The sequence below is a fragment of the Cataglyphis hispanica genome, chromosome 2 (genome assembly GCF_021464435.1).
Source record: "Cataglyphis hispanica isolate Lineage 1 chromosome 2, ULB_Chis1_1.0, whole genome shotgun sequence".
NCBI lineage: Eukaryota > Metazoa > Arthropoda > Insecta > Hymenoptera > Formicidae > Cataglyphis > Cataglyphis hispanica.
Window position 1 is genome coordinate 13,453,088 of NC_065955.1, and position 14,906 is coordinate 13,467,993.

The 14,906-nt window shown below is 31.5% G+C and overlaps 1 protein-coding gene across 22 annotated transcripts in view; it reads left to right on the forward strand.

Moving 5' to 3' along the window:
* LOC126858910 (CUGBP Elav-like family member 2) overlaps positions 1 to 14,906 on the forward strand; it is a 507,709-nt gene that overhangs the window by 401,236 nt on the left and 91,567 nt on the right. For all 22 annotated transcript variants that reach the window (XM_050609620.1, XM_050609624.1, XM_050609617.1 and 19 more), the window contains one exon: positions 8,740 to 8,822. In XM_050609620.1, coding sequence (XP_050465577.1) covers positions 8,740 to 8,822 — 83 coding nt within the window. The remainder of the gene's footprint in view (positions 1 to 8,739; positions 8,823 to 14,906) is intronic.

The window sequence follows — 14,906 nt, forward strand, 5'->3', positions numbered from 1 at the left end:
GCTTGATGAAATATTGCAAATAATCATGGCTATCTATTTTTTCTTTTATAGATATTTTTATTAAAAGAATTTATTATATAAATTTTTTTTGTGGATTGGATATAGATTCGTAAATTTTTTTATTTTTAACGGATGCATGTACATATTTTATTAAATATATGTAGTTTTTCAGTATCATTGGTTCAAAAATATGATTTTTGCACAAAGAAAAATTCTTGCGCTCCAATAACAATTTAATTTTATTATTATTGATAGAACGCATCAATATTTTAAGATTAAATAAATTACAATTTTAAAATTTAAAACACCGTCTATTATCGATAATTTTTCTGTCATAAAAAAATTTGTGAATATATAAAAGCATTATTTACAATCAATTTTGATATTTGTTTAAAAAAATATATTTTTGCTATTTTCACGTTTTATTATTTTTACAAGAAATTTAGTTTATAAACTATATATACAGAGAAGAAACTTCACAGTACACCCTGTATATGCATATACATTCACATGTTTGTATATATATATATATATATATATGTATATATCCCTGCATGTGCGGCGCGTATGTAATCTCGCAGCAAAAAAAGCCTCGCGTTTCTCGAGCAGGTCGGATACACAAAAAGTCTCGCGGGAGTTGTGTCCTCTACACGTACGACTCCGCAAATCCCACGTGACGCACCTGATTGCCTCGATTTGCCCGATTTTGCACCATCAGAGCGCAACTGGCACACGGCTAACGAGGCGAGATGTAATTTGTGAAATACATTGCAAATAGTCGTTTATTTAAGAAAATGCAAACAACTTACATGTTATTGTATTTATTATAAAGACATTGCAACAAGTAATCACGTATATAATTGTTATATAAATTTACATAATGCACCAAATATTGCGTCAAATATTTCTAAAATTTACATAATGCGTCAAATATTTCTTAAATTGATAAACTCTAAAAAACTGCACTCTATCAAGTAATTGAAATAAAAATTATAGATAATTTATGAAAATAATTGAGAGAGATAAAAATTATTAAAGGTAGCTAAAATTATTTTTGAAACAATATCTCACACAGACAATAGTTATATAACAAGAAAATAATTTTCTATGTTTATAACGCCCGCACTCGTAAGTTTAGCTTATCAGCGCGTGATTATTAACCCAGTCGGCAAGTTGCTAGAAAACTTTTCCGAACTTCTTGCTCGTTATTCTATTTCCCCGATTTACTTCCGCTTAACTTAAGTTTGGACGCGCGCGTGGGGGAAGATATTCGTATTCGTTTTAGATTTTCTGCGCGCGTCGTTCGAGAATATCCGATATTTTCGTTCAAGTTTTGCAATTTTTCGTTGCTCGCGGTTGCACTTCTGGGATTGCCGAGAAATTGCAGATCTCGGATTCGTCACGATGATCTCCCTCTCTCTCTCTCTCTCTCTCTCTCTCTCTCTCTTTTTCTCTCGTCGCATCTTTTTACGTAACTACATCGTTCCCACTATCAGAATGTTCTCTCAGATAGTTTTCGCGATCGATAATACAAGTCACAACGCGATAACAAGGACTAGATTCTCTCGAAATCTCGATCGATTCTTAAGTCGAACACCACAAATCGATACCGATCGTGACAAAACTACTTCTTCAAAAGAAATTGAGGAAATTGGAAAATCAATACGTAACAGACAAGTTTCTTTTTTTAAATGCGAAATTGATTGTTAGGTGCATTGCAATAAAGTACGTTCTATTCTTCTCAAATTTTGCAACTAAAGTGTTCGATAAACGAAGATGATCGTAAGCTAAGTCGATGTTTCCTGTTTGCATTTTTACGAGGATTAAAATCATTTCAATTAACGAGACAAAAGACGATGACAATAATCAATAATGTTTATGGTTTATTTTATTTATAAAAGATTGTTTACTTTACATGGCCTTTTCTGCAAATTTACCTTTATCTTATGTTATAGCAAATTTATTTTAATAACCGCATACACGCGTTATATCAACAAATTATTATTAGGTTTAAATAAAAAAATTCATACAATAGACGTGATCGATGGAAAGGATGTAAAGTGATAAAGTAGATAAAGATTATCGAAATCTGTTATTACTGAAATCTATTAGTACTGAAATACAAAACATATATATGTGACGTGTTTCATAAACATTGATCACTATAAAAAACATTTTGGAAGCAACATCTCCGTTTGATTTTGCAAATCAAATCTGACAACATTTCTTGTGTAGAAGAATGCAAGAAAAGGAGAGAGGAAAAGAGAGAGAGAGAAAGAGAAAGACAGAAAATCTTTGAATCAAAAAATTCGTATCGCAAAGCACTTTCACCCTCTATCTTCGATCCAAATTCGATCGCAGCTGCAGTTGATTGTGATCGAGCCGGATTCCTTAGAGACTTGGCTTTGTTCTCGGTCTAATCACAGAATTTATGTTGCTTGATCGGTCAAAGGTAGTGCTGCGGCTTGAGGTGCATAGTGGATCGCAACCATACACCTGTGCCCAACGAAATACTGAGATATCGCTTCTATTGTTTGCACCTCGCAGTGACGCCCCCTTAATGTCAAAGATCATTGTAGGTGTTTTGTACAGTGTAGGCACAGTCGCGAGATAACCGCGGATATAATTCAATCTTTCATCTTTGTTCGTTAAATCTAATTTAAACGCATGTTGGCCAAGATTCTTGAGTGAAATTCGAAGAGCGATCTATAAGCACCTTGCTTGGTACGTTGTGCAATATGAAAAACATCTTGAAAATTTGTTGACAAGTTTTATTTGAATACGCTGTCACAAAATATTTCTTCATTAACATTCCGTCTCTATTTACAATGATGTTTACAATTTACTGTAAACATATGCCGTAAATTGGAAAACAGATCAGCAACTTTATCCTCTTTATATTCCGTACTTGATAAATTCATGAGATCCAATTACATGGCTTCAATCCTCTGAAAATTATGTAACGAATGCGCAAGCAAAAATATTTAAAGCTACTCGTATTTGACCTGTGGATAAATACCACGCATAACACGAGTACGGACGTTCCATTACCGATCAAAACAATTCCGTTTTTATTCCCGAGCGTGCCGAGTATATGCGCCAGAATAGTTTGCGTATCATAAACCACGCATTCTATGGAAACTTATTTCTGCAACCACGGAAGAGTTTTATTTAAAAGCAACGAAACATTCAACGTCAAATTTCCCTCGCAATCATTTCTCGGTTGGTTACATTAGAATTTATTGAATATTACAAATTATTGTCATGCACACACACACACACAAGGAATGTTAATTAAAATTAATTGAAAGATAATTAACAAGTTATTGATTCAATCAGTCAACATATATAATATAATTGATCCCGACTCTGCGAAGCTTTTAAAAGTTCTCAAAGAGTAATTGCTTATTCAATTAAGAGTTAAACGTCAAAATAGAATCATAAGATTGATATTTTATTGATATTATATAAAATAATAAACATAATAGTTATGAGGAATTTTCTGAATAATATTATTAAATAATAATTAAAAATTTTTATATTACTATTTTGACTATTTTGTTTATAAATATATCCATGTATATCGTATGTATAAAAAATATCCAAGAAGTATTGCTCCATCGCTTTTATCAGATTCTTCAATCATTTTAAAACATATATTTCCTAGACAAAAATCTGATTGTTATTTTCCTACAATTGATTAATTGTATTTCCCAATTAATTTTAATTTATCTATTTAAACAATAGTCTGCGAAAACTTATACGGAAAATTATTTTTCTCTCTCTAACGGAAGGCTCTCCCTAAATTGCGGAAAAATATTTTGCTCGATAGCTCTTCTTCTTACAATGAGGAAATTTATGTTCCCTCCAAAGTTTTATGAAATTAACTATCACTATTTGTATATTTCCACGAGAGAGAATCTGATGGCTATTCCAATTTATCCGCCCATGGTCGACCAACGGACGGTGACGTAATTGACCAATTCAGCGCTTCGTCCTGCGCTCTCTTCTTAATTTGCCCGATCCGAAATATCCGCTTTAAGAGGAAACAGGATGGCGATATCATCGGACGATCTCGTGTTCCACATTCTCACTGAGAAAATCGAGCCCGTTCCGCGAATTGTGAAACTAAAAAATTCCGTCAGCGGTCATGTTATTAATGAGAATTCAAGTTTGTCGTAATTGAAGATACCTCCACTGGCGACGATCGCTGATGATTTTAGAGAAGCGATATTGATTCGGATCATGTGAGGCGAAACTAGTTGGCGCGGAAAGGCACGCGGGGTTTCTAACGAAGATCGGGCATTAGCTCGCATCCATGTCCGCGGTAGATTTCCCCGCGGACGTTAATCACGCATCCGAGGTACTAGTTGCGATCTCATGGGATCTCATAGCGGATAGCGCATCGTTTTCGATCACCTACCGATCGGTCAATTCATCGATTGATCGCTTGGCGTGCCCTCTTTTCGCTAACAATTAAAAGAGATATTAGTACATTGTAAAAAATTTTTTAAAAATTCAAATATTTTTGTCTAAATTTTCTGGATGTGTGGAAAAAATTTATTAAACAATCTATTTTAAGCATCAGAATGGTTTTTCTGAAAGAAGAATATGTCTGAAAATTCAGATAGTGTTTGCAAAAAAAAAAAAAAAAACTGCAAATACTTTGAAGTTTCAATCAATTCTTTTTACAGTGCACTTTTATATTTAATGATTTTTTATTAAAAATTTCAAATGCGAAATTTAATTTGTCGGAGATAGAGCGTCTTCAGCTTCCAACGTACAAACGAGATCACTGGATTATTTGAAAGAATTTTTTTTTTTGTGCATAATCCTTCGTGCATTGTGCAGTCTTTCGGGCGTTCTTTGGAATTTTTTTTGGACATTCAAAAATATGTATAAAGCATGCGATGCATAATTCACACCTTGCACAACAAGCCTTCATGCACCGCGAATCGCACGGGTATAATCCGCAGTCCAATTATCGATAATTACGATTTGAATTGGGAATTCCTAATGGTAGACATCACCGTGTTAGACTGTTTGTTCGTATACCGTGATTTTTGCAGACGGCGTAATTCGAGGTTCAAATTAAAATCGTTTTTCTTTTGCTTATAAATGACGACGATCAGTTCATTTAAGTAACTCGAAGGATTTTATCGCTGTGCTTCTTTTCTCTATGTTGCATGTTTCTCGCCGTTTTTTAGAATTGCTTAACCGCAATCACGGGTATTTTTTGGTATTTCGGTAAAATTCGAGCTAAGTTTCCACTTCGATATTATTCGCGTATCACTATTTCGAGTTATCCTCATTGTTGTGAGAGATAAACGTATAAATTGATTTATAATTTATATCTTATTGGCATTAACGCGCCCTAAACCTGCTAGCAATGATCGTTTCGTACAATGCTATGAATAATTTTCTTCTGCTTGCGTATTACGTGATTGATATTAAACAAGCTATTCCATAATTATTTTTTGCGATAATATTGGATAGAACACATTTTTTACATAAACCTTTATCTTCTAGTAATGCGAATAAAAATATTAGGAATATATATAAAAAGTTTGGATTCTCTGTTTTCAAATTCAGAAATATCATTATATAATAGACTAGTAATATTGTTTGATACGCAGTAATTGTGATATACTTACAACAATAATGTCTAAAGTTGCGCTGCAAATAATGTTTTGTTAGCGCATGCGTTGTTCGGAAATATTAAATTAATATCGATTTAATGGCATCACATTTCTTTGACTAAGTCTCGCTTGTGTATAATGACCGACGAAGCTGTTACTCCGACTAAAAACATGCCACCCAAACTAGTTTAGGAAATTGCACCGGTTTACGACACGACGCAGTCGTAGAAACTATCGCCATACGGACTGTGTTGCAGATGCACTTGGGAATACTCGAGAACACTATCGCGCAGCTTAATAATTTACTTATTAATTATTAATCTCAATTTATCTACAACACGCGTGTGGAACAATTACGATAATTATAATACTGCATCTCATTTAGATCGAACAAGTTATTAAAGTTATTTTGTATCCTTTCTCACAAACACATATATAATGCTATAGTATTCTTTTTCTTATTTATTTTATGTTTTGACAATATAAATATATTTTCTTCTTTCCTTATCTAGCATCGTTATGACAGCTAGCTCACGTTAAATCGAAGCAATCTTGAAGCAATTTCAAACTACAATTTTCATCAACAAACACATACATAATTGGAATATTTATTATTAAATAATGTAAAAATAAAAGATAATTAAAAAAATATAGACAAACTTTAAATAAATTAAAAATATGTAATTTTTTAATTTTTTCCATCGAAATCTGTTAATTTTTGTAATCAGAGAAGTATCCTTTACATACATCTTCTTAAAATTAGCTGAGAGATAAGAGACGGAATAATTTACAAGCAAGAATGTGAAAAATAGACAGGAATTGACGTCAGTACCTCAGCAAATAAGATCATTTGTAGACACGAACATTACAACAGTTTGGTCGGCGGGTGGCAAAAAGATGCGTAAGAATAGTTTAGAGACAGTGATTTAAAGGTCCATCGAGCGATGATGCCTTAAGATTACTTACTCGCTGGAACATAATTTCCCGGCTCCTGGCTGCGTCTTCTTGCCGTAATTTATGGAAACTTGCTGGCAATATGTTAAGAATGTCGCTTGTCTTAATAAAGCATGCACGTGAGAAAATTTACTTCAATCCGAATACGATAATCTTGATTCGCGAATCTTTAAATTATTTACGAGTAAAAAATTAAAAATTAATTCTCATTGATTTCTTTAATCTTTTGTATTAATGTATTAAATGTATTAACTCGTTTTAACTCGTGTTAAAGAAGCAAATACGCGAAATGTTTCAGAAATATTAGATATGTATTTTTTAATCTATTTATTTATGTTTATATTCTTATCTTTTTTTATAACTTCTTTGTAAAATTATCCCGTTGTTAATAATCTCTCTATTAATGAAGCTTTCCTCTGCGTAATCTCAAATTACGATGGGATCAAAAACGAAATGTTATACGCAATCTATACCTTGAGCGAACGCCTTTTTTGATTAGAGAAACTTAATACGTCAGTTCCTCCCTCCCCCACCCCTTTCCCCCATTAACATTCCAAATCTTTTGCTACATATCGCGTAGCACGATTCACAATTATGTATTCATCGCGATACCATGCGTTATTCAGTGCGATATTGAATATCGCGTTGCCAAACAAAACATTGCGGAATATCGGGATTTCCTCGAGTAATTGGAAGGCTTGTTACCAAAACTATTACCGCGATCGCATTATAATTACACTCTCTGTGCTCAGCGCTACGTTACAGGTTTATCATAATTTCCTATACACCATAAATAGGAAACCTGTTAATTGAACCTGACCGTTATTAACTTGCGGTACCACTAACTCCGTTCACGACACCTTAATTATCTGTTGTTTGCTTAGCACAAAGAGAATCCTGGAGCATATGTTATATTTGGAAAATCTAATCGCAGTAGTAGCGAAATTCTCTCGCTATGATAATTAAAAATGATATAAAAGACTTTAAATATATCTGGTTTATAGATTTCTATTTAAATTTATTCAGATGTATATATAATTTTTACCTTACAAATTTTATTTAATATTATAACTCTTGGTTTCAGAGAATTTCTCATAGACTCTGAATCTCAAATATTTTATTCAACGAATTATTGATATTATAGTATTTCTTTGATAATATTGAATTGTGTATACACTTTATAATTCGAAATCTTTTTATTTTTATTAATTGTAACTTAAAATCAAATTAAATTAAATTGATAAATCTTGATTCTCCATACATCTTTTATTCTACAAATTTTTAGTATCATGATTTTCTCATATATATTTTTATTCTTGCGGATTCTCGGTTTGTTTGCCAATTTTTTTTAAAAAACCTTTTACATATTGAGTCAGAGATTTGTATATCACCCAAACATTATACAGTGTTTAGCAGAGCCTCTATCTTTCTGTTTCTGTTTGATAAAGAATTCGGCCGTCTTTATTCCGACTTAGAATAAACTAACCTGGGACGTTAGAGATATCGAAGAAAAACAGAGATCGAGTACACGGTGCTAGTCGAGAAAGGGACGGCGATAGAACAGCGTATCGAACTTTTGGCAACTCGTAACTATCGACCTGTTAAAGCTTGGATGGCGTCCAGCCTCGACAACTGGAGACTACGAAAGACTCTTGATGAGGTCCCCTAAACCCGATTTTACTCTTTCCCCTCCGATCTCTCCCATATCGAGCTTGTCATCGGCGGTGTTTCCGCGTCCATTCGCGTCTATCATAGAGTTTCTTGTTAGCCACATCGAATGATAATTGCAGATCTTTTTTTTTTCACTTAATGCCAGAAAGTAGCAAATAATGGTTTAATAACTGAGTATATCTTTTCTTTGCAGCAAGATACAAAAATTTTATCAATTAAATAAATGGACACAAATGTTTTGACAAATTAGTCTGCCAATAACAAAAGCAAATTTTTTGTTCTGAAATAAATTGTCTGATAAAAAGCTATAAATAGCCTTAAAGAAGAAAAAATAATATATAGTAGGCGTGTGGAAAACAATTCTATTATTTTTGACTAGTGATATAATCAACTAATAATCTAACAAATAGTCTAATATTATTCAAATATTTAATTATCTATAATTTTTAATTTTACATTAATTTTTTTGTTACAGGATGTTGCTTCGTAACTTTTTATACCAGAAAAGCAGCTTTGGCAGCGCAAAATGCCCTTCATAATGTCAAAACTTTTAGCGGGGTAAGTGAATTATTTATAATCAACATATATATCAAGTTCGATATATATATATGTATGTATGTATGTACATACGTATGTGTATATGTATGTATGTATATACGTATGTGCATTATTTAATTATCAAAAAAGTTTAAATAACTAATATAAATTCATTAGAAGTAATTGAAAAGAACGGTTAAAACTAATAGCTTAAAACGTAGCCACATGATATTGTACGGACATTACGAGCGATGGCTCCAGGATGATTATCTTTCGAGCAGAGTCCAAGTTTAGTCATCTCTGGATCACAAATCACGACAGTTGCTGTATGTATCAGCGTTGCTGCTGATAGAAATGTTTGGACAGCTTTGGCATATGCCTAGAACTGAATCAATCGCCAAACGCATCCGTTTAGTCGAATAATGAATGTTTACGCAGATAATTATCCGAGTGACGATGATTGACCGAATAATGAATATTAATACGGTTGATCGCTCGAATAAATTATTCAAATCGACATCACAGCCCAACGAATCTTCGAGTAATCATCGATATAAGCGAATGGCTTGTTGTAAACGAAAACGTTTGTTTATTAATCAAAACTGTATCTTCTAAGCAATCGATTCTTTTTTCGATCGTTAAAATAATATAATCGCTTTAATATTCAGAAATTTTTTTGAAGATTTAAGAAATGTAAAGATTCTTAATTTTTAATTATATAAAAAATGCAAAATTATATTTTTAATGCAAAAATGTATAATTATCATTCTTTCTTTATATTTTCATTGTTTTTACAGATGATAAAAACAACAAAATAGAATTGTAAAAGATATTAATTGAAGTAAATATAAGTTTGCGTTATTTTTGTTCTTAAATAATCGTCATTATTGTTCTTATAATCTGAAATGCTAATAAAATTTATTAATATTACAAAATTCATAAAAATAAAGTTAGGAAAATTAAAATAACTACAATAAAATATATATGAATATTTATCAACTCTAAAATGAATGATGATATTTAAAAAAGCAATCGGCGATTAAAAAGGAGGATTATAAAGTAAAGTATACACAAGAGAATCGTGGCGTATATACAAATGAAGAGAATTAAACAATCTTCTTGTCAGCGCTAATTGATTTAATTGGAGCAGGGATTAGAGAAAATTTCAAATGACGCACTTTTAAGCATCTCTTTCTTTTTTTTCTTTTTCATTCTCTCTCTCTCTCTCTCTCTCTCTCTCTCTCTCTCGAATATCCGAAGCTGGGATTCCATTATGAAGCCCTCGATCCTCTTTTCGATTCGAGATAACGCCGTCCTCGTCCGTCTGAAAAAATATTCCGTCGAAAAAGCGGCTTTCCTTTCTTCAGGTTTGGCGCGTTCCGTCGATTACGGGCCGTCGAGGTCTGAAGATATTGTTGGAAGTGAGCTCGTACGATAATTACAGTTTCCCTGGAAACTTTGCGATGCAATTACGAGACGTCATTACGAGTATTTAACCAAGCAGGCTCGGCTATTCCGCCCTTCTTCCCTCTTTCTCCCTCTTCCGGCTTGTACTTGCCTCTCATATGCGCGCGTTTATGCCTGAATTTACGTGAATAATTATTATCGATCGAAAGCGAAAGGGCGTGCTGAACGGGCGACGATTTCTATAAAGCTGCGTGCGGATTGCCAACAACGCTCGATATTAAATGTGGCTGAACCACATAGTAAATTACATCGATTACATAATATAATATTTCATTAAATTTCTAGGAAAATCTTATTTTTATTAGCGGCAAAATTTAATAACGCACAATAATAATCTTTTAAATAAATATTCTCTTAATTGGAATTAGTATGAATTATGGGTATAGTATAAGTATAGCATAAGTATAAAGTACAGCATTGAAAAAAATAAAATCTCATTAATAATTAAAAGAAATGATAGTAAGTGATTTTTCAATAATAGATAAAACGAAGAATTAATAAAGAAAACGTGAATTAATAAAGAAATTAATAAAGAAAAATTAATAAAGAAAGAGAATTTTGATTGAAGATCAATGAAATATATATATATATATATATCTTGTCTCACTTGTACTTACTTTGATGAAATCTTGTCATTGCTTTAATCACGATGACATATTTACTAATTGAGTTTAAAAGAGTGTTTTATAATTTTATGCAGAACTATGATTAATCTAGTAATACAATTATTGCAATTTTCTTTTCAATTACGCGAATGTCTCTCTATCATTTATTACAACTCTTCATATTTATTAAAATAAAAATATCAAAAATTAAATTATACTATATTTTTTTATTAAATACGATAATAATAAAGTACGACAATTGATTAAAACTTACAAAATCCTGAGTATGTATTTGAAATTTCAAACATTAAATTAATTTTTTGTACGGATGTGAATTATAATGATGCAGATAATTTAAAGTTATGCTCTATTGTAAGATGCTTTGTTCGAGAAAGAAACCTTCATTGACCCATCGAGCAGCGTAAAACAATGAGCTTTTCTTGTGAATCATGCGGCGGCAGCATCTTCTTGGCACCGTTTCAGATATCTTTTCACACTTAAACATAGCGGTTGCGGTCCGATAAATGTAAATGCACTATATCGTGGCATTTAAATCGCCAAGAAACTATATTTTCACTATATTTTCACCGCATATAAAGATATTTTTATGCAATTAATAAATCTACTTCATTTTTTACAAGAAAATTAATTGCATTGGTGTTTAATTACTCCTAATTTATCTCATTATTTTGATCTGATATTAGCAATATATACGGTTATATATATATAATATATACATATGATTAACATACATAACTATTCTTATATTTGAATCTGTCAGATTTACGATTTGTTAAAATTTTATTTTTAATTTCATACTAATTTTTTATCTTTTTTAAAGAAAATACAGTTAATAGTAAGATAATAATTTTAAGAAAATCGTGAATAGTAAGCATATTTTCATGTTTTAATGTTTTGTCTTGTTTTAAAATATTTATCAAATTTATATGTATATACATATATACTATTTCAAAACTAATAAGAAAAATATAAAATGATAAAATATAAAATAATGAACAAGTTAAACTGTGAATTTTAATTTTTTGTTTCTAAGTGAGAGAATCTTTTGATCCTTACAACTAAACAAATCGCATAACGGAGACACGTGATATGATTTGATACGTCACGTGAATAAAAGGATTCTATTTCGGTACTATTCGAATTTAATTGCTAACATTCATCGCTGTGTAACACAATTCAGCAAACATTTCATGTAACAGAATTAAGAAAAATAAATATTTGCCAAACAAATATTTAAAAAGAAAAATCACATAATTTTAAAAATAATAAAAAATAAGAAAAAAAACACAATAATCTTTAAGACATTCCAAAAATAGCATTTTAAACGATAATTTGTTTCTGTTATTTGATATTTTGTATACATTTATTTTGTATACTTTGTATACTTTACTTGATATTTCATACATGAAGATTTCATACTGTCAGACTTCTTACGAAAATAAAAAGCAAAAAGCTCCATTAGACTTCTCTTGCTTTGCTTGAAAAAAAGTCGCGTGCCATCGCGTTGGCCCGAAGAGGCCAAACCCGAGGCTCTTATGCCGGCTGTTAATTAAAGGAGTTAAATAGCCGGAAGTCGAGCAGCTGCTCTTCAACAGAAAGAGCATGCAACGCTCGATCGGGAATGGAATGATAGAAAAGAAGCCTAGAAGACACAAGGATTGTCTCTGATCTTGAAGAAACGAGAAAAGAAGGGAACATTGACAAGGAAATGAAGCGTTCTCGAGCGGCGTATAAAAAAAAAAGGATAGAAAGAGATAGGGGAGAAACACGGAAGGAAAATGGAAAGGACAGAAAGAAAAAGAAGGAGAAAGGATGAATTGCAGAACGACGTTTTCGCAATGAAAAGGGTTGACTGAGTATAAGTGGGTAGCTGAAAGGAGCAAGAGTCGAAAGAGGAAGGAGAAAGAGGCGACCGAGAGTGAGGAGGACGCTCAGGGGGTTGCGAAATCCGAGTGGGGGAATAGGGAGGCGAAGAGAGAAGCTGGTACGGGCAATAGGGGGTAGATAGGGAGCGAACAGAGGACGGCTTGTGCATTTGAAGGAGTTTAGCTTTTCTCGTATCAGATTTCGTTTCCACGAGTGGCGTCGAGTTGAGAGGTCTGTGTTGGCTCGGAGAAATGACTCGAGAGCCTGAAACCTTTTCTCTCTCTCTCTCTCTCTTCTTACCGTTGACTTCTTTAGCCACCCTCTTGCAGGCATCCTACTCTGTGCACGCTATACCAATGTCGAATGTACCGATGCGTTTCAACATTGCCTTTACTCTGCGGCCAACGACAGATTTATTTCGCGCGAAAACTAGGGAAAGAGATTCTCCCCGTTTCCTATACGTGATTCGCGCAGATCGATTTCTAGTTTTGCGACAGTTTGAGGTATGATAATTTACAATTTAAATTTCAATTCTTAAATACTTGCAAAATACAGTTCTTCAATGCTGTTCTCACCAAGAAATATTATTCTTAATTGTATTCTCATATAGACATTTATTTAGCATTTATTTAGACACTTATTTATATTTAACATATAGTTTATTGCTATTATTACATGCGAAATTAAAATATAATTAATTATTTCATGAAGTAATGTATGTTAATATATTATTACATTAATATATATATTATTAACCTACATTATTTCAAATCAAATAATTAATTATATCTTAATTTTGCATGTTTAATAATTTCTGTAAAAAGATATGTGATAATATAGCAAAAAAAATATGCATTATTGACTTTCTTCTATTTACAAAAAAATATTTTAATATTAAAAATCATTAAACTAATAAATTGTTGCAAAATATAAGGACCAATTGTTGTTCAAGAATCTGTCGCGATATGTATAATGTTTAAAAAAAAAAATTTCTATCTTGCTCGACGTAAAGATGTCTATTTTCCTTGACTATTTTCATTGTCTATTTTAATGTAAAATAAAATGTTTTTATAATTTTTATAAATTTTATAAATTAATGTAAAATTCATATCTCTCAACTTGTCAAAATTTGTTAGAAAAACTTCACGACTTTTGTTGGCGGCAAGATATTCGTATGTGGAAATCAACGTCAAAGGAGGAAAAAAATATTTACTTTTATAATCGAAATAACGGAGTATCCTGCGATGATTTTGCCGCAAGGTAGAGAGAGAAGAGCTCGTAGAGTCTGGCTCGTAGCCGCGAAATTGGCGGAAAACCGCGTGGCGAATTTACAAACGTGCATTCACAACAATGCGTAATATTATTAAAGCGTTGTGGGACGGAAGATATTGGAGCATTAGTAAGCAAAATCCAAATAGAAAATGAAACCATTATATGGCCACCGCTTTGGTGCGATCGATGGATGCATGGAAACGGCGTTAGAGAAAATTCCTCGATAACGTGTTAGCTATTCTTTTGGAAAATTGTGTAAGATTGTATAATGCAAACATGCGAATTGGGAACGGAAGATATTGCAGTTTACATGAAGAGACTTTTTAAAGTATTTCAATTGTATATATGGGCAAAAACCATTTTTGTTTAAATGTTTAACTTTTTTCTAATATTATATTTAACTAATATATATTTAAATAATATCATATTTGGGGCTTTATTTAATTTTGATAAAATTATCACTGCGGAAAATATTAATATAAGGTAATATGATAAGATAATAATTTAAGTTATCCTTGAAATTTTAATATGTTTTTTCGTGAAAAATTTAATTTAATTAAATAGAAGGATTTGCTGTCACAAAAATATCTTAAATGCTACATTTTTTTAAACATGAGGATGACATTAATGCAAAAATATTAAATTTATTAATATGTAACTGACATGTGAAAGTATTTGTATGTAATAATTAAGAAAGAAAATTAATTTCTACTAAAATATCAGATATTTTTATTAAATATTAAATAAATAATTATAATAATATTTTTTTAATTCTTGTAAAAATATTACTTGTTTTCCTAAATAAAAAAGATATGCAAATAAAAAATAAATCTAAACAGCAGTAACTAGTAGCTAAAGTTATCGACAGAAAGAA